Here is a 22,527-nt window from a genome sequence, read left to right as displayed (position 1 = left end):
GGTATGTGCTTGCTCGTGTACTTTTGCTAATTTCTGCTCTTTTAAGTTGAAAGTTTTTTATAAAACGTGTCTTTTTTGACGTGTAATCGTGCGAATTACTTCGCGAACTGCTTTTTACTGTGATTTATCGAAAAATCCAAACATTTTTCGCGACTTTGTGCGAAAGGATTTCGGAATCCAAAGTGCGCTCGGTAGTGAGACGTGCGATTCAAGTCACGACCATATTTTTGTGTAAAGTGCGATTTATTTTATACTCTTGAGCTCGAAAGCTTAACTTATAATCGTGAGTGCGAATGTCGGAAGGTGAGAAAGTCTACGAATTTCCACCGATCGAAAAACGGCTCGCGGACATAGACCCACAGTGGAAAGTGTCGACGAATCCGAACGTTGACGAATCCGAAGTGCTAGCGACGCAAAATCGCGACTTTTGTGCATATCATACACAACGATTCGGGCTTGCCACCAAACCTGGTGATTGGATCAGAGTAGCGAGAAAAATCGTGAAAGAGGCCAAACCTGGACCAGACAAGCCAACTTCAAGTACGAAAAGTACAAATAACGACGAAGACGGTGAGTGTAAATTTTTTCGTTTTATTTTGCTTCACAGATGTCGTCGCTTCCAGCACTAACGTGCGAAAAATGCCAACTCGTAATCTTCAAGCCGGCGATCACGGCAGACCTAAAGGACGCCGCCACCACACTCGCAACAAGTGATTGCAAACACGTATTCCACGCAGCATGCGTAAGAGACATGTGCAATGAGGCAAATGCCAACGGACAACAAATGGTCCTCTGCCCACGCGCTCAGTGTAACAAGACGCTTTACGCCTCACAATTTCACTTAATGCAGACAACGCTACAAGCGCTAGACTTACGTGCGCTGGCAAACGCGACGGTGGAAATTGAAGCTCAATTCTGGCAGGATAGTCACGCCACTAGTGAGCAACAAATTGCGCAAACCCAAGCCTTAGTAGCGAAGCTACAGGCAGAACTTACGAGTACAAAAACTCAACTCGCTAAGACTAAAAGTCTTTACCAATTAGCTTTATCTAAAGCTAATGAGAATCGATCACGATCAAGATCGACTACACCAGCGAGAAACGCTGACGACGCATCCGTCATTCTCAGCACAGCTGCCAACGTATTATCAGTTCAATCTGACAACACAAACCAACCTGGTACATCAACATCGTCACCAGCTTCCTACGCAGCTGCAGCCGCAATCCAACCGGATTTCGAAAACATTCAACGTCCGATACACGAATATAGACCACCACTAAAAAGTACACAAGGTCAAAAATTGCCAACAGGCAATATTCAGAAGAGCTTTGCACCAAACCCAGCGATAAGAGGCCGAGCTCCGACTCCGACTTACAATTCACACCAACAGATGTTACAACATCAAATGCCGCCGCCACGGCTACCAAGAGGAGTATCCCCCGGCAACATTCGAATGTCGAAAGCAAATCAACAACGTGCCGCAGCAGCACAGCAGCAAATGGCACCAAATGCCAACGTAAATCTGGCAGCAGCCAGACCTGACCAGGTACCTCCTCACGTTTCGGTTATGGACCAGGTACCACAATACGACGATCAAGGCAAATTGATACCACCTGCGCTACACACGCCATCGACACAAACACGCAGCATTTATCGAACTCAACAGACAAAAAGTCGAAGCAAACAAGAACGTGATCGTAAAGGACCTTTCGCACAGACGAAACGAGAACACGATCGATTTTTTCGACGATATGCGATAAAAGCAACGACTTTATTTCCATTTTTTCCACTACAATTCTACCCTTGTCGATATTCACTTCTTGCGACGTTTAACAACCAAGCCGCGAACGGCGTATACACTGCAATTGCAGCTCAAGATGTCCTAATGATGGGAGATGGGTATATCTGGGGAATGGTCCAGTATATGCTACGACTACGAGAGAATATGCTACAAGCATTACATCCAGGACTATACCGACGTGATTTGAGTATCGTTGACCTCATCGATACGTTAACGAAGCTAAAACACGCACCACCGCGAGTCATGTACTCGATTGGAAACTGGGATATGTTTAATGGCATGTCTGCGAGGACTTTCCGCGATCATTATGCGGTACTACTAAGACTCATGCGAAAGTATAATGTAAGAGAAATCTACATTATGCCACTGATGTATTTCCCTGACCAGAATGAGCAGCTCGTAGAGGCTTACACGAAGGTATTTACAGACTCTTGGTCTAGAACCTACAATGGTATTGTAGAGATAATGGGACCTGAAAACTTTTTTGGCAACATGCGACCGAACATGGACGATTTCGGACCGTGGTTTGAACCAGAGGTCTATCACGATTACGTATTCGCAATCCGCGACGACCTCATCATGCCGCCAAAAGATCCGAAAGAGCGGGAACGTGAAGAGAACGAAGGGGAAGAAGACGCCTTCCAATATTACGACGATGATAATTCTTCGGAATACTCGCAATCATCTCAACATTTCGTTCCACAAGACGATGAATTTCCGGAAAAACAAGCCGAATTACAATTCGAAAGTCCAGGAACAGACTATATACCGATTGGTCAGCAACAAGCTGGAGCTAACGACAACATACTCGTAAACGCTGGACTTAGTCAAGCCAACTTGGAGCAGTTCAACGCTCAACAAGCGCAACAAGCGCAACAACACGTTGCAATGGAAGGTATCGAAACCACACCGGAAACGGTACAAAAGATGGTTGAAGTACCTGGAGGACAACAAATGATGAATATTTCGACGACAAGATTTGACCAAGCCTACGAAGAGTTAAATCAAACAATTAAGCAACATGCTCCTGAAACTCAACAAATGCAACCATTTATCAACAACCAAGTTGCAAAACACCAAGGGCTACCCCCAACGGTCGATAAACCAGCTTTCACCATTTTGCGAGATGGAAAAACTGAGTACACTGGACACAGCCCAAATACACCTGAAAAAATGGAAGAAGGAGTGGAAACGACTGTTCTACCAGGAACGGTTCCATTTTCAGAATACCCTTCAACGTCCAACCCTAATACGCCACAGGCGCCGATAAATACGACGCAAGGATCAACAGGATCATCGCCGAATAAGTCGCAAAATGCAACAAACTTCCTTACTAGTACACCGAAACCTCAACGCCAACAAGGCGAAACGAACAGCGACAAAGATAGTGTAAACGCTACAATCAACCACGAAGATGCTGACATGCCAGAGAGCTAATACGATACAATCGTAAACACGACTTAGACATAGTCTAATACATAAAATCTGGTGAAAAATAACAACTACGTACGACTCAGAAAAGATAGAAATTTTGGCCATTTTTGAAATAATAATTTCAACTTCCAAATTGTAGGTACCTATCCGAATAAAAGTAGATACTGATAAATTCAAAAAAGGTTTGAATCTAGGGACCAATTTCACCAGAATTTTCATTAAAAAATCTTCCACTCGAAGTCTTATTTATTTTTTATAGTTTTGAACTTTGTTTAATTTTTCAAAATCGAGTGGACTAACGTAAAATTTCAAAAAATGAGTCGAACTACTTTCTTATCTATTCGCACAGCGGAAGAAATCGACATTTTGTAATAACTACCCACAGGGTACTTTATTAATCAAAATTTTTCAACAGCAATCGTCGAAGTACCATCGTAGTCGCCACTGACTTGGCATCATCGCAACCAAGGCGAGGTAACATTCTGCCAACGTTTTATTTCAACGTCGTTATCAATATTCGAAGAAGTCAATTTTATCATCCGACGATAATCATCTGTATTTTGGTTCGATAATTCGATTATTAATCCGCTACGTTGCATTTTTCGATTGATATATTATTGTGCTGATTGTTATAATTTGATTACATGTAATTTTATTCGGTCACAGACTGATTAATTTTTGTTTATCTATAATTTTGTTTTCGAAAGGACTGATTAGAGTTAGTTTTATTTTGTAAGGATTTGACAAATTTGTTTTTACGATGCGTATTTTTGAACAGTTATATTATTTCATAAGTTTTGTATTTTCGACGCATCGAAACAGTCCTAATTTTTTTTGTAAACTTATTATAATTTTTAGAAGTTCTAAGTTTTTGTAATTTTTCATACTCGACGTACGACGCGACTTACTACCACAGGTAGACGACACGTACCTTCTACGTTGGTTCACAGTAACCAGACATTCAGTTCGCTAGTCTAATTTTTGTCTCGTCTATCCATTTTGATTCGGGAGTTTGAAAAAATTAGTAGAATAGGGAAAAAGTCTTTATTTGTGTATTCTGTCGCTAGATAGTACATACTTACCCGATGTTTTCAACTTCGTGTATTCTGTCCTTATTCGTTGCTCGTATCTTCGGATGCGATAGCGGGTGGTGCAGGGTCGCGAAGGGGAGCTTCGGGGGTATTGCTACGTGCACAGTGGGCTAAATTTGGATTTACTCTGCCTCGAATTTCCCACAGTGGAACACCACGAGGGGCAGAGACTGCTCCCACAGGGACCAGCCTTACAGCTTCGACATATCTTTCTCTCTCTTTATCCGTGCTTTCCACGACTGGTTCTACTCGTTGAGTAAAGCCACGAAGGGGCATATGATAGAGGGGAGATATGCCGGACCTGTAAGGGTTATATAGGATTAAGTATATGTGTTGGTAACACTGATCACGCGTCGCGACACAGGGCTACAAGCCCACGGAGCGGCGCTGCGGCCGATTGTTATATTGTTGAGGTACGTAGTGATCTGACGTGTCGACGCGGTATAATCTCGGTGGTGTATCATAGCCATAATTGGCAAGAAAGCGTATTATATTAGTTTTAATTGTGTTTAATTATAAGTAATTAGTGTTAAGTGTAAAGTATCGTGTTGATACTAAAAACCTTCTTCAAAGGTATTTAATTGTGTTTATTCTTTTACGTTTAATACATAGTGTCTTACACGTGACTACATTTTACTTATTGTGTGATATAATTGGTATAGCCTCCAGCCGGGGTAAGTGATATTCTCAGAGTATTCAGCTTATGCAAGTATCACCAAGTGGTACTTAATATCATTATATTTACAGTGAAAAAATTTAATACCCAATTTTGCAAATGCATTGCAGAATGTCGGTGTTTTGACTAAACTACCATTCAAAGTATAATTTCAAGTTGCGAAAGATATCAGCCACGATGTTAATTTCAAATACACATTAGCGTGGAAATTTATTGAACCATACATTAAAACCATAGTTTACTCGTGGTAATTGCAATAGGCTAATTTATCACTATGAATTTTTGCTCACAGAATGGCTAGCTTTTGATTAAGTACGTTATTGAGAATTGATTGAATTGAAGTTTGAATTATCAAAGATAATTTGACAAAAAGATTACTATGACTATAGTCTAAGTACAGATGTTTAGAGTTTATAAGAAACTTTTCAAAAATAAGGGTAGTATTTCAGATGAAATTATCTTCCATCATGCATCAATAAAATTATAAACAGAGAGATGGAAAAATACCCAGTCATGTAACACATACACTTTTTGCAGTTTAATTCGTAATATAGAATTATATATTCCTCGAATGAAAGAAAATTAATTATGTAAATTTTCATTTATTAGGGTTCATTGCCTGGGAGCGAGATTCCGCATTCACAACTTGACCAAAACTTTCATAGATCGTTGTCTTTTTAAGTATACTTAATAAATCTTTTTGTAATTTCAAACACAAATGTGATTAAACTTTAAATTAAACTAGAAATGGAAAATTTATTGAAATCGTTGTTTACACAGTTGCAATTTTACTTATTGCGGAATCGTCGCGTTTTTCGCTTTATTTACAAATGCTTTACGATGGCAAATTTAATATTTTTTCATTTTGATATATATACGTATTTACACGTCGGCTTCTCTGAGAATAACGTGATGCTTAAATTTTCGAATTTGAATTCACACGTAGTTAATGGGTAAGATACCTATAATAACTCAAAATTATAACCTTCCTCGTAAAATTTTTCTAAATTATTACACAAGTATAATATGGATACATTAGGGAGGATCGAGGAAAAAACATGTTGGAGAATTTTGACCAAATTCAGCGAAGATCTCCATTTTAAATTGAAAGTCATTGAGGAAAATCTTTAGCTCTGGAGTTGCATTTGGGGAGAAGATATGGGTCTTCAAAGAGAAGGAGGGGGTATTTTTGAAAAAATCGCAGTTTTTTTGATCTAGCCTCTATTTAATCTGTTTTGAAAAAAATGAATCAGTTCCAAAATATATTTTTCGATGTTTAGGCTTAATTAATGCAGAATATTTGGAAGAAAAAATTTTTAAATCACGAATTTACTCCCAAAAAACGATTCTCAAATTTTCAACCGTTCAATAGAGCCCTAAAAAAGTTATTGTATTCTAAGTCGACGTAAAATCTCAGCAATTCTTCCTAAGGTTGGGTAAGGAGCGAAAAACCCACGATTTTTACGATCTTTGAGGGCCTATATCTTCGCTCCAAGGGCACCTCCGGAGCTAAAATTTTTTCCAACTTTCAACTTGAATTGAAATTAAGGTTTCTACGGAATTTGATCAAAATCTGTCCCCCTTTTTTTTGCAATTATGTTTATAATTATGTATGTAGGTAATTTTATGTTTAACTTAATTGCAATGTCATTTAATCAAATTCATTAATTTAATTTCAATTTTAAAAAAAGTTTCATTTTTATTCAATATAATCCAATTGAACTCAATTTATATGTATTTGTATTTAATGTTTCATTTTTTTATTAGTTAGACCTAAATTGATCCATTGTCTATGCAGTGGAAAGTGATGATTAGATATGTAGTTTCGAATGCAATCCAATTATTATTCTGATATTTCTGATTAGATCTGGACGTTCCATGGATCCAATTTGATTGGATCCGACCACATCTGATCAAACCAGGCCAGATCTAATCAGATCCGGACATTTCCTGGATCCAATTAAGTAGATAGATCCAAATTTTGATCGGATTTGATCTGTTCAGGTTTGATCAGACCCAATACATTCAATTGAATGCAATATTCTACATATGTACCTACCTATAATTTGATATTATTCAATTCAGCATTTAATTTTTTTAATTCAATATTTTAATTCAACTTAATTTTATAATTACTTACCTACCTAATTCAATTTATTAAAATTTTAAAATTAAAACCGATTTAATTTGATGAGTATTTATTTAAATTTCTACTCCCTTGAGTGTATTTGCTTGAAGTTTAACTAATCTTGAGATAATATAGAGTAGGTACCTACATATTATTTCTATGAAAAAAACAATCATCTCCCGTCATTGTAAAGTTAAACATCGGAACAATGGCGATATTTATGTAGAAAACTCGTAATGAAGATAAACGAAAACACAGCACCTGATTTCGTTTTCAGTTCTAGGAATGTGTCCTTTCCCTACTTCTATTTAATCGAAAAATAACGAGAAAACAATAACGTATTATAACCTATCTAAACCTACAAGGGTATTTAACTCGATCGGTTTAACAATTATTTTCATCTCCAAAATCGCAGATTTACCACTGTCAAAATAAATAGGTATCTAGGTAGTTAGTACTCTAACACACGGACTCGAAATTAAATAACCCGATTGAAAAACACAATTACCAAAATTAGAATTTCAGCCGAATAAAAAAAAAGTTAGAGAAGTAACTCGCGTTGAGAAAAAATCAACTTCATTTTAAAATTTCGTCACTGTGTAATGTTTCCGAAATAAAAAGTTTCGAATTAAAAGTATCGTAACAAATTAACTAATCTACTTAGTCTGCCTTTACTTCGGTTCGCTTTACGAAATGGAAATATACCTACCAACTTTTCGAACAACTTCTTGGAAAATGTAACCAGATTTTAAAGAAGTTTACCTAATCATTTTTACAGTGATTAACATGGATCACGTAAATTCAAAGCAATTATTATAAAGCAGTAAAAATTTCACCAAGTTGCCTAATAAACCAAACAAGAAATGATACGCTAATGTAATTTAATTTATTAGCGAAAAAAAGTCCTCGATCACGTTCGATATTTATACCGACAATTAATCAAATCAACGACTATTTTTTTCCACACGTCACAAATGATTTTTTTTTGTTTAAAGTCACTTTACACGTGGTCATCGTTAATGATACCTAATTTTTTTCAACTTTGTACGAAGTATAGGTAGGTACATGGACCTATTTGGAATAGACTCTCTAATTGTACGTACACGATGAAAAATTAATTAAATTTGTAAAAAGATCTATTCAGAATACTCGATTTTAAAAGCAGCCACCTGTGTTAAATTTCGAAACGTTTCAACGTTTAATACCGACGAGAAATAGGTGATTGATGATACTACAAAAATAAAAGGGTTTTCTCTGTTCCATGTATAAATGTAGGCAAAGATACAGTATAAAAAAAAGTGTTATGTGTTATATTTGAAATAGAGGTAGTAATATACTAATTTAAAGTACCTATCTGGCGAACTTTTCACATATGGGTATTAAAGTTATACCCAGAAAAAAGTTTAAAATATTTTTTTACAAAATTATTTTCAAAAAAATAAGTTAAATTTCATCAAGCTACAAAAAAAAACCTGCTATGAAATCTTCGCCGAAAATATAATCTCTCGTAAATCCATTTTATATAAAAATATACCAACCCTTTTTTCAACACTTGCCACGATGAATGCAGTTAAAATAGGTATTTAAAAATTACTCCTATATTGTTTTCACATAAAGAGTAAGCTTTTATTCGTAGTTTAGCGATTGTTAAGCGCTTCATTTATCTTACCGATGGGCGAATTCGTGTATAGTATATTTAAAATTTAATTCTACTATTTATATCACGAATTCGTGCAACTTTTTCTTGTTAGAAGTTCAGATTTACGCTCATTAAAAATAATAAATTTTATGTAAACTTGCGAAAACTTTGATGAGCTGTTATTGCCAAGCTGAGAACTCGCATAAAATCCACCTTAATGTATTTTAAAAGAAATAACTCGCTATTCGAAGTCATTAATTTAGAAATATTCAACGACGAGAGAAAACTCTTTTTAAATGAATAAATAATTCGAAACGCTACATAGTAGTAGAAAAAAATATATATATTATTCTTTCATAATTACACCTTTGAAATATTTCAACTGTCACGCTTCATTGGAAAACTTTTTTCCTATTCGGATAAATTGTACTTAGTAATATGGTGAGATTGAAAAAAAAAACCTTTCGAAAGGTAAACTTGTACCTACCTAACAAAAAAAGTACCACGACAAGGCAGAATCATCCGGTATACTTCGACAACAACGATCAGTTCGTGAGACAGAATGGATAGTATTTGACCATTTTTACGATAATAGAATCGAATAGGCGAGAATTTTTTTTTCAGTTTCCTTGTCTTCTTTTTTTTTGCAAACGTATTACGCCGACTGGAAAATTTTTCTTTTGTGCAAGTTTAGCAAAGTATTACTTAGGTAGCACTTCTTCTTTATTAACTATATAACGCTATTTTACTTTTACCATTTAAACTGGATGCCAGCCAAAAAAACGGAAAAGCGGCGTTTTGCGGGTCAATTGAGGCTATATGGTCATTAATTTTTGTAAGCGTTGGTCTAAGAGATAAAAGAAAGTACAGTTATAACTGAAAAACGCGAAAGCAACGTTATACGAAAACATACTGCTAAAGAGCGAAGGAGGAAATAATGGAATGTTGATTCGTCGAGGAAAAAAAAATAGCCACAGCGAGGCGGCAAGCGGTGTCGTAGATTTACGGCGAAGTAAATTTCCGCAGTAACATATATATCGAGGGCAATGGTAACGCAGTTTTGTATACGTATACTACGTGTGTACTGTGTATTAGGGGGAAGCTCCGAATTTTACACCCTAAAAGCGTGTAGTAAATGTGGACGAACACACAAATTATGTCCTATAACCGACATTAACGCAATAGGCGCGAGAAAAAAAACGATTACGTACGCTTCCCTCGTTAACAAATTGAAACGCCGTTATAACGCGAATGTACCAAAAATTTTCTAAATTATTCTCGCCTGTACAGCGAAAGCTAGCTCTATTATGCTGGTTTCTTCGCAATTAGTATTATGTTGGCATTTTTGGTATAAAAATTAAAAAAGAAACCCCTCTGACCATTTAGTATGGATCTGGGTCGAATTTGACTTTTTTCTGCAATATGTAATACCTAAGCATGTGGTAGGTTGGAATGTCAACATAGGTCTTCATAAATTGACTTTCAGGAAATTGTAGGACCAATTAAGAGCTGCAAATCAAAACGCTGTAAGTCCATTTTTATGAAAAATGAGATAAGACTGTTTTCCTATGTAAAATTCAACGGGGAATCGATTGAAACCATCGTCGTAAATCCATCTGCCTTGCTTCACCTCGAAAATCCGAGTTAAAGTTGAGATTTGCGTCAAAACGCAGTAACTACACTAAGTAACTGTCTTTTTTCAGATCAAAACGCAGTATAAATTTTTCACCCCTTCCCACGTTCCCACCGGTTCTCAAAAATTTGGGCACTTTCATGTTTTGAAGTCATGCTGACTTCCTCTTTCCTCTGATACCACATTTGACCCCCTTCGACTCCCCCATCCCCCCACAGTTTTCCTCATTTCTGAAAATTTTGCAAAATGGACTTACGGCGTTTTGATTTGCAGCTCCTCATTAGTATTTCAATAGATTTGTTCATGGTCATATTTTGAACATTGAGTATCTAATTCATTGGGAGAAGGAACATGGAAAGAATGATCAGAGCTAGGTAAATCAGAAGCTAACTGAAAAAAAATCATTGATGTAGACGATCTTAAATATGTATAAGTCTAAATTTTTGAGTCATTCAGTGATCGATATATGTATTACTCTTTTTTTTAATCAGAGCTTGGAGCTTGAGAACTCCCCTATTGACAAAAATTGTGCGTACAACATGTTGAAATGCATGTTTTTTTGCATATCACACGCATGCGTGAATTTGGACTTTTTCGAAAAATTGCACGCTATTCAGCCAGTGAATAGCGTGCTTAAAAAATTTTTACTCACTGGTTTCATTTTAGAAAATACTTGGTTGCTACATAGATTGCTTCTGTTTAGCATGCGAAAATGTGCATTTTTAACGCGATAATGCACGCTTTTACACCAGTCCAAAATCACGCATTGTTACGCATGCTTGTAAGCATAATTTTGTCAATAGGGTCATATACAAACAGCAGTCCCCAGAAAATTTCAGCTGCTCAAACGTAAAACAAAGAGTTATTTCCAAAATAGCATAAAAATATAGCATGAAGGATATTCCCGAGTAAAATAGGTGAAATGCCCCTGTCCTCGGATTTTTGAAATTTTGATGAAACATTGTTGGGTGCCTTTAAAAAAATGTTGGAGCCAAAAAAATTCCACCCACCCTCCCCCTTTGCCCCCAATGGCCAAAAAACGTTTTTTTTTCAGGAAAAAAATGAAAATCTACTTCAACGCCTCCCCCATATGACTCTTGGGAGAGTCCAACTGCAAATCTAACTTCATATTCGTGTTCAGCAAGACATGTTCGATTTATATGATAACGATACCCATATTATCGATCTTCTTTCGCCCCAAAATTGAAGGAAGGGGGTGCCTATGATCCCAAAATTGGGGTTTCAAGAAGTTGGTTGGTTTTCTATTGTTTTTAGAGGTCCATATGCAAAATTTCAGAATTATATCACTGACAGTATCGCTTTTTCTTTTTGGGGTGTCCTGACACAAAAAACACATTTTCAGGTGTTTTTTGAGTTTTTGAAGATGACCCACCTGGAGAAAAAATTTGAAAAAAAATACCAATTTATAGTAGGTACTCATGCAGAAATATTTTTGAAAGAAAAAACATTTGTGTACAAGAATTAGGTTCGGAGATACGGTGGTTTCAATTTGTCAACATCTTCCCCCTGGGTGGCAGAAAAATTTTGAAAAAATTCGCTTTGATAGACTAATGTTTCCGTCATTGTGGACAAGGTGAGAGGGGTGGGGGAGATTTTTTCGGCTCTATCATTTTTAAAAAGGCACCCAACAATGTTTCATAAAAATTTCAAAAATTTGAGGACAGTTCCATTTCACCTATTTTACCTGGGGATACCCTTTCATGAAAAAATAAATAATCAGTTATTACCCTGGAAAAATAACGTAGATACATCTGGTCGAAATTGAATTACAATCACATTCAAAGACATAATTTGGACACAGGCAAGGGTAATTCAGTATTTTGAGCACACATTTTTTAAAAAAGTGCATTAAAATTCACAAATGTTCGATTTGAGGTGATACCACTCTGGGAATTGTTTTTCTGGGTCATATTCCAGTCTACGAGTAAATCCCATTTTGAGGACCACTTTCAATTTGATTGAAAAATGAAAAATTTCCAACATCTCGACTCCAAAACCCTTCTTTCTAAGTCGTATTCTAAACAATGAAGTGTTTTAGAGTCACTCCTACCATGAGTAAGAAAAATTGCACTTTTTGATCACTTTACAACGTTTTTTGAAAAAAGACCTTCAGAAAATACTATGTCCTCTACTCATGAGAAAATTGATCTTCTGAACAGAAAATAATTCAAGAGTGACAAGAAATGAGATTTTCTGAATTCATTTTTTTTACCGGTTTATGCAATTTTTGAACAATTTGGGAAAATTTAAAGCCATTGGAATGATAAGTTGATTCGAATTATTTTGAATTTGCTGTGTTCGAATATCAATTTATTCATTTTCATTTCACATAAGTAGTTATAAAGTGATTATGATGACTATATTTCTTCATTTTTGTGTTCCTGAATCATTATAGGTAACCTTCAAAATATAGTAATTTCTTCTTCCTTTTTTAATTTTTTTTTTTGGCAAATTGCATTACCCCAATTGAAAAAATTAAATTTAAAAAACGAAAAAAAATCGTGTGAAAAAACCAACAAACACAAAAATATAAAACCACAACAGCCGTGGGTAAAAGTAAAATCTGATGATCTCGACTTACATACCTAATAAACAGAAAAAAAATATTTGGCGACAACTGCTTGAAATATTTGTTCAAAATAGATAAAATAAATATCTCAAATTTTTAGTGCAATTCCTCAAAAATCAAAGAGAATAAGCAGTAAAATAAAATTACGATTCGTGAACGTGGTTCATATGTAGCTCATGAATTACGAATCACAAACCTTGAAGCATGCCTAAAAAAATAATTCGAATTCTTCAAATCACGAATTAAATCACATATATTTGAGATTTGAACCCTTGATTTTTTGAACCCAATTTAGGAAAAATCAAAAAGCCATGAAAATGTGGCATGACTTGAAGAATTTTTTCCGAATATAGTTAGGTATCTGTGTAATTGTATTCGATCTTCTATAGTGTTCTCTTGTTCGTCCATCCACCCTCATTTTGAAAAAATGATAGGTTGGGGACTCCAATTTTGGAAATTGCTCACTGAAATTCACTTCGTAAAGAGATAAATTTTCAATTGCAAATACGGTGAAAAAATTCACGATGTAGGGTACATTTTTTTCTCGATAAAATAAAAAAATACAGTATATATAACTGAACTTTTCCCCAATTCTGATTTTTATAAGTAGGCAGATAATTGCACTCAAATTTTGTTTTGCTATAACAGGAAACAAGGTAGCCGGTAGCATTTCTTCATGTTTCTTCAAGTTCCTTATTTTTAACGTTCTAAATTATAGAAGAAAATGAGCACTTCGAGGAAAACAAGAAAAAAAAGAAAATTCATCTTAATGCGTGTTTCAAATCAGCTTCAGTACCTACGAATATTACTTTCCTCCTATCATTCGCAAAGTTAAGCTCAAAATAGACGTTTCAGAAAAAATGAAAACATGCCGAAATTTACGTAGGTAGAGTAGATAACCTGCAGACACAAAAAAATGTAGGTAGCACAACCTCGATAATTTATTTACCTTCCTACCTGAAAGAAACTAATTACTTGACATTTTAAATGAGAATTTATCAAGCATAAAATTACTAAATATCTATCCGTCGCATCGTCGTCGCCTTTCGTAATCTATATTCCAATTCATGAACCGGCCAATTATTTAGCTAAAAATTAAGTATATTCTTAATAAGCTACTCGCGATTTATTTAAATCTGTTCACCTTTCATGTTAAAATTTAATAATCCCACAGCTTTGCAGTTTGCACATTCAGGTAATTTTGAAATTTTTATTTTGAAAATCATTTTGTTAGGTACCTACCTATGAAATATATTCATCAAAAATTCAACTTTTGTGCAAAGAATTTTTTCTATGTTTTCATTTTGCTGTTATTTGATTAGGTACTTAATGTGACGTTTATGCTACTTTAGCTGCTGACTGATGGAAACATCTTTATTTACTACAGGATGAGAAAAAGCCTTTGAAAAAGAAGCGTTGAATTATTGATACCTACAGTTTTCAGCTAACATGAGAAAAGAATTGACTGACTTGGTACATAAACATTAAGCATATCATGATTATATACGAAGTTCACAAGTTTACTTTCAATTCAATCTTTTGTCATCGTGTAATCATTTTTTCATAGAACAGTGAATTATTTATTCAAAGGATTCCAAAATTTTCAACGACTCGAAAATATATGTAGTTTTTTTTTTTTTTTTTTAGCACTAAAGATTTATAAATTTTGTTTTCCCTCCTCAATTATTGTTCATCTCCCTTTGTTCTATTCTACCTTTTCTCAAAGAATACCAACACGTAACACGAAGAGGATTCGTGACTATCATGATTTTTAATTTTAGCCAAAACTGAAAATTGAATGAATTTAAGAAAAACCATCGAGCAACAAAATATAAAATTATGATTACACGACTTACATTACCGATAAGCATAGTACTCCATAAAAACCACAATATAAAATAATCTCGTGTAGTGCTCGGTAAGTTACATGTATTTTCATCGTAATCGTCGTTATGAACATACTCGGCCTATACATTTTATTTTAGTTTTCAAGATTCAAAACAAGTTACTATTGCAAAAAAAAAGCTGGTCACAGGAAATGTATCCAACAGAAAAGAAAAGAAATGATAAGTATATAAAAGAAATTCAGCAAAAGACGCTCTTGTCATTGAAAGTTTCAAGTTCTAGTACAAAAAGTCAACGAAATGGTAAACAATGAAATATATAAGAAAGATTCAATAGCCGCTCGCATTTATATCTTTTTTAAAGACCCATTTTTATATGTCTTTTAGTTTAATTGCATTGTTGAAAAAAGAAAAGTTTCAAAACAGTTTGTTGATCAAATATAACAGAAAAATATTAATTTCTATTCCTCGTTACCTATTTTTTTTAAAATAAAAAAACAAGGTAGGTAACCTGAATAAGCATTAAGTTCATTTTAAAGTTTCAATTAAGTAGCTCAAACTATCAATAATAAACATTTCACTGAGAATGTTTCATTCCTGACTATTTTGAATTAGTAGATTTATCCCCAATACAAATTAAAAACTTGGAAAAGAACACCTCAAAGCTGAAAAATCATATACTTTACTACCAACCTGCAAAAAAACTTGGACCGAGCAGGTAAAATAAATATCCGCGAAGAAAAATATACAAAATATTAAAAATTAACGTAACACGAATACAAGAAAAGGTAATTTACGCGATACAAATTCGAGAAAAATTGAAAAAGTGTTTTCAGTACAGATATTGCTTTTCCTAAACCCATAAATTCATTTCCCTGAAGGTACCGTATTTCATTCGCAAACGCCCTTGAAAGTTTAGACCTACTTTAGACCGAATTACGATATCAAAGAGCGAGAAAAAAACTTATTGTAATTAACATTCCATCGATCAATATTTACTATATTAAAAACAACATTTTCTTCTTCAACGAAATGAGAAAAAAACATAAAGGTTACCGCCAACTTGCATAGCTTTGAATTCTACAAAGTCGAACAGCTTTTCAAATCGCTTTCATCTTGGTAAGTAGTACCTACGAGGGCCATCTCAAAAGAAATGCACAGAGCGCCCTGGAGGAGACCCTAATTCACATATTAATTCCAGTGAGTACTCATTTTGTAGCCTGAAGTCTCAGGAACACGGTGGTGTATTCACTTTTTTGATTCGATTCAAAGAAAAAAAATTGGACGCATGCAAAGTGTCTGAGAAAAACTTCTCAGGTCACAGTGGGTAAAGTGCCGTACATTGCGGTCTAGTAGCAAGACTAATTCTTGTACCGAGGTGCGTGAGCGCTCATTTTGTAGCCTGAAGTCTCAGGAACACGGTGGTGTATTCAATTTTTTTGTTTGACGCGTGAAAATTTTTTTAACGAACTCAAAATGATCGTAGTGTAGCTTAGTGAAGTTGAATTTTCAATGAAAAAAACGCCTCAGTCACTTCGGATTTGTCCACAAATTTTTCAAACATGTTTTACAGAAAATCTAAATACACCATTGTGTTCCTGGGACTTCAGGCTACAAAATGAGCATACACCCGGCTCGATACAAGAATTGATCTCGCCTTTAGAGCGCGAAGGAAGTGCACTAGTCCATCCAGCATGAACTGAAAAATCTCCGTTGGCCCATTCAAATTCCTTTAAAAATTTTTCCATGCGTCATACAGAAAAACTAAGCACACCATTGTGTTCCTGAGACTTTTTACTATAAACTGAGCACACATGAGACGCAATTGTCAGTATTAATCCTGCGGTGGAGCGTTCATCACATGATGCTCAGGTGCTTGGTTTGTCGCGTACGCGACCTGAAGGATATTTCTCAGACACTTTGCATGCGTCCAATTTTTTTTCTTTAAGTCGAATCAAAAAACTGAACACACCACCGTGTTCCTGAGACTTCAGGCTACAAAATGAGTACTCACTGGAATTAATATGTGAATTAGGGTCTCCTACAGGGCGCACTGTGCATGATTTTTGAGATGGCCCTCGTATATAGTTATTTTTGGCAAAAGTTTTCAATTCAAGATACAACACCTTGATTTCAAAAGGCTTAAAAAGCTTTAATTTTCAAAATCGTATACTTACGTTACGTCGAAATTTATGTATTCGAAAGGATTGTACAATCGAATTGCGCATTTGAACGTTAGCGAAGTGTAATATTATGTATTTTCAAGGTTATGAAAATTTTATAAATTACGTCGTCGTCTCGTAACTTTCAAGTAAGGTGGGTAGGTAAATAAAAACACAAAAAATTTCTTCAAGGAAAATTTGTGGTTGTCTGCAGATGTATTTTTTTTTTTGCGTAGGTAATATAAAGTCGATGCAACTATGGAGTTTTTCCAAGATCACACAATTTAGCCTTTACTTTATAAAATGGAAATTTCCTTTAATAATTTCTATCAAACACAAAAGTACCTACCTAATTATCGAAAGACAGAAGAAAATTGAGAATTTAGGTACTAAAGTGGAAACTATAACGCATGGATGAGGAATAAATACAACACGATGAGTGAATTTAGGGTCCATTTTAGAGAAAAAATGTCACCTCAACATGAGCGCAGAAACAAATTATCAGATCTGATCACGTCCGCCTTGGTCTGACCAGATCTACTTAATTGAATCTAGTCAGTTCAAATTGTATTCTGACAAAGCTTAAATCTGATTTTATCTGGCCTAATCAGATCTTGTCAAACCAGTTTAAACAGGTTTGAATAGGGCTCATAAGATCTGATCACTTTCCACTCGAGTTTACTTTTTGAAACAGAAACTGGTCTGATTGGGGTGAATCAGATCTGATAATGCCCCACTGAATATATATTTCCTCAGGGAAATGATAGGACTTGATCAGGTTTGGTCAGATTACATAATATCCAGTAAATGTTAAGATCTGATCTTATCTGATCAGATATGGTCCAGCTGGGTATAAACAGCTCCAATCTGATCTAATAAAAAAACAAATATGTACCTGAATAGTCAAATCTTATTAGATCACATCACTTTCTCCAGAATAAATAAATATGATTCTAACTGTTCAGATAAGCACAGATCTGATAAGATTTTTTAAAAAGTTTGTTCAAGTATGTACTTTCTATCGAATCCAATCAAGAAGTTCTGAACAGATCTGATCAGATCGTATTAGATCAAGTCATCTGCTCCAAAATAAATTTATGACTTTAACTGCAGTTCAGATAAGCACAGGTCTGATCAGATTTCAATAGATTTGATTAGGTACATACTTTCTTCCAAACATACATTTCCTGTGGAAAATTATTGCATCTGATTAGGTCTGGTCACTGGTCAGAATTAATTGAACTCAGGCAATGTAGAATCTGATCATCATCTTATCAGTGATCTGGTCTCACAAAACAGGGTCAGTTCTAATCTAATTCAATGGTTACATTCAGATAAGTGCAGGTTTGATCAGATTTCAATAGATCTGATAACTTTCTCCTAAACATATGTACATTCCCCGTGGAAAATTATTGCATCTGATCAGGTCTGGTCAGAATAAATTAGACTCAGATAAGGTAGAATCTGATCATCATCTGATCAGACCTGGTCCCACAGAGCATTAACCAGTTCTAATCTAATCCAATCAAGAAGGTCTGAACAGATCTAATCAGATCTTATTAGATCAGGTTACAATCTCCACAATACATTAATTATGATTACAACTATTCGGATAAGCTCAGGTCTGATCAGATTTGAATAGATCTGATAAGTTTCTCCCGAACATACATTCCCTGTGGAAAATTATTGCACCTGATCAGGTCTGGTCAGATTAAATTGGACTCAATAAGGTAGAATCTGATCCCATCTGGTCAGATCTGGTTCTACATAACATAAAAAATCTAATCTGATCCAGTCAAACTGATCTGATTAGATCCTATCAAATATCATTAGATCATACCTACTGATCACATCGCATCACTTCCTCCAGAACAGACGTTTCATCTTTTCAGATAAACGTAAGTCTGATCAGATCTGATAATATATTTCCTTAGATAGGTACAGACAATAATGAAACTTGATTTCTTCTCACTGAGGTCCTGAGTGATTCCATCTTGATCTGATCAGATTCGATTTTCTTTTCTTCGTGGGAATCCATAATAAAACTATTCAAATTTTCAATTTTTATTTACCAGGTTTTTTCAACTTTCCAGAGATTTGAATTTAAAGAGATTGATTGCATAAATATGTACCTCCAGGGCACTGTTGAAAGAATAGGTATGTTGTATTCAAAACACTTTATTTAGAACTGCTTGAAATCTATACAGGCTGTTTTCTCGTTTACTAATATACACACGTAACCTCTATCAACATTCATCGTTAGGAATTTTTGGCCACCGATAACTCGTCATATAGTAGGCCGGGTAGATAATGAAAGGTAAGGCGATATTATCTTTTGGCTTATTTCGACAAAGAGTAATAAGGTAACGCGAAAGTTGCGGCAACTTTAGCAATATTGCGGTAGCTCAGACATAATATAAATGACGAACGAAGCCATTTAATCTCATATCCTTTCGAGACAAATTGTTATTACTGTAACCGCCGTTGATTAAAACAACTCCTTGAAAATTTCTTCGTCCGGTTCTTTTTACCGATACAACCATACTACACTTGCACGTTCAATTACCGTTTTCGGACATAATCCCGTGTAACGTTACAAATAACTCAACACTTTTGACAAAAACTTTTCCACGACTTTTCTTCCAGCAACAACCAACGTTTAAACTTTCAAGTTTGCAAGAATTCGCTGTGTGCAGTTGCGCAACCACCACACTCTACCGCTACTTTTACAAAGCCTACGCCTTATATAGCTTTCATTTTAATGTCTGGCTAGCTTTGGTAGTGTTTTAATTTAATCAACGTGTGATCAAAGGACACTGGTTCATGGCTTTTATCTCGAGCATTGTTCATTTTAATGTAAGCGAAACTTTGCTCGTATAAACGTGCACCATCTCTCAGGTAGCTATCCAAATCTAACGAGACATTTATTAGCTAAGCTCTTTCATTTCGAAATAAATTACTTCTACGTGGCACCTGCAAACTTTTTAAATAATTTCATTGCTGTTTAGCGACGTTTTATCGCATTTTTAATTTGTTTCGAATTTCAACCAACGACGTTCAAGTAGCTACTACGTAGATATTTTTAAATCCGAAACGGATATACCTACGTATACGATCAGCTTTACACGTCGCGTTGTTTGATATCGTATTAATAATGAAATTTGAAAAAAAAAGTTTGCTGGTTATTAAAAGATTTAGCTCGTGAAATTTTTTATTCATGAGTATAGCCTGTTTTAGGCTGTTAACGAAGTTGGATTACGATAAATATTGTATAAAAATTTAATACTGTATAGCTAGGTATTTATCAACATCACTGTCATGTCTTTTTTCATTTTTTATGCTTAGATTTTCTCCACTGTCATTCTTTATACATTGGATATACAATCATAAGTGTAGAAGTATTAAATACATTACTTATAATCCCGTAGATTTTTAGCCCATCTTACTGAACTCTTGCAAAAAATAATGGAAACCACCTTGAATTCATTATTCAAATATGTACTTTATCTATCTTCACTTCTCAAAAAATTCAATTCTTGACAAAGAAATGTACATACTTTTCAAACTAAAGCATTCACATATTCTTAGGTCATCGAGTAATTATTTTAAAAATTTACCTGTTTTACCGGTGGATATCACTGCGATCCATAACTGGGTGAAAATGAGGATTAATTTCATCGCATCTTCATGCTTCATGCATTTATCGATCCTGAAAATAAAAAGAAGAAAAATTATGAGTGAGCAATAAGCAATATACTTCCGAGCACAATCTTCAATTTGGTAAATTTCTTTAGAAATTAATGAACTGTTTGATCTGATCTGATTAGATCAGGTTGAAAGTTGCCAGAAATTTCCCACTCCCCCCTCCTGCATTTTCTCGAATGGAAAAACTTCGAATTGCCATTTCTTCAAATGACAAATTTCCTGAACCTACGAGAAAAAGTTCAGTTTTTTGCTAAAATTACAGAAACAGCCTATTATTTTTTTGGTCAGACTTTTCAAAAAATTTCGTTTTTTGACAAAATTTCGAGAAAAAATTCTAAAAAAACAGTATGTTTTTTTTGGCAGAATGCAACAGAAAAGTAGTTTTTAATCAAAATTACTTCCAAAAACTATTGCTTACTTTTTATGTCAAAATTGCAAAAAAATTATAATTTTTGTAAAAACATCCAAGTATTTCTTGTCAAAGCAGTCAAAAAAGTAAAAATTTTTTGAAAATTAAAAGTGCCAAAAAATTTTGTTTTTTGCCAAAATCCCAGAAACAATTTTTGATTAAAATTTCCGGATTATTTTGCTTACCTATTAATCGCAAAAACCTGCGTTTTTTTTTTGTTAAAATTTCAAAAAAAAAATTATTTTGTATGCAAGGTGCACCGTGGCAAGTCAGAATGATTTTTCGCAATTTCAACTTTGACCAGCTGTTACTCCCCTTCTAATGAACCAATATGGATCAAATTTATTATGTAGGTTCCCATAAGGGTTCTTAACTTATGGTGAAAATTTGAGCGCGATTGACACAGTAGCTTTCACTCAGTGAAATAAAATATAAACTGTTCTGACTTCCCCCAATTGGGGGAAGTCAGAACAGGCTAAACTGTGCAGAGGCATAGATCACAAACGGAGCGTCCTAAAAAAATTGCACAGAAACAAAATTGTAGAGAATTTAATTCTCTTTGAGATTACTCTCATCAGATTTTCACTAGGACGCACGGTTCGTCCGCTATATGCAAAAAACTAAGAAATAGAAAGTCTGTATTTTAGAGCAAATTCAAAACAAGTTCAAAACAACAACAACAAAATACAATTGAACCAAAGACATCTACAATGAAACTGAATCGCGAAAATTTTTATGCTGTGATGAAGTAGGGGTAGTACCCTCAAGTCACCTTCAGTGGCACTTCGCCAGATATAAACCTCTAGGCGCTAAAGCAAGTTTTCTAACTTACCCCGAATTCTGACTTCCCCCGGTGCACCTTATCTTATTAACAAAAAGCCTTACTTTTGCTCAAAATTTCTAAAAATCCAACTTTTTTGTAAAATTTATAAAAAGATTCATATTTGGTCATTTCCCAGAATGTCTGTTTTGTGTTACCTATAAAAGTAATTTGTCTCAAAGTCTGAGATAGGTACTTTTGTTTACCAAAATTGCAAAAAAAATCCCGCTTCTTTATCAAAATTTCAGGGAAAACGTCCAATTGCAAAGAATTCTTGTACTTGGAAATTACTTATGTTGGGAAAATTCTTTCGGGAAATTGGATTTGAGAATTCAGTAGTTCAGAAGAAAATGTTTTTTAATTGATGTGAATGGCCAGACCAAATTAAACCAAGGAATTGTTCAGATCTGTTTTAATCTAATCAGATCTCATCATAACGAGTCTGATCAGATCAAATCAGATGTGATCACTTTCTACACCCTCGCTTCACTCAGGCGCTTGACTGATCATTCCTCAAGCTTCCACTCACTCAAACTGAATGCTCGCCATTAAAAAAATAAAAGCAATGAAGACAGATTCACGAATTATAATATGA

The 22,527-nt window shown here is 34.7% G+C and overlaps 1 protein-coding gene across 3 annotated transcripts in view; it reads right to left on the bottom strand.

Annotated features, from left to right (window-relative positions):
- dpr14 (defective proboscis extension response 14) overlaps positions 1 to 22,527 on the bottom strand; it is a 290,318-nt gene that overhangs the window by 99,792 nt on the left and 167,999 nt on the right. For all 3 annotated transcript variants that reach the window (XM_065343825.1, XM_065343823.1, XM_065343824.1), the window contains one exon: positions 20,616 to 20,707. In XM_065343825.1, coding sequence (XP_065199897.1) covers positions 20,616 to 20,694 — 79 coding nt within the window. In that variant the 5' untranslated portion in view covers positions 20,695 to 20,707. The remainder of the gene's footprint in view (positions 1 to 20,615; positions 20,708 to 22,527) is intronic.

Source organism: Planococcus citri, chromosome 1, assembly GCF_950023065.1.
Source record: "Planococcus citri chromosome 1, ihPlaCitr1.1, whole genome shotgun sequence".
Classification (NCBI taxonomy): Eukaryota; Metazoa; Arthropoda; class Insecta; order Hemiptera; family Pseudococcidae; genus Planococcus; species Planococcus citri.
Note: the sequence above shows the minus strand (reverse complement) of the source record. Positions and strands in the feature narration are given on the sequence as shown.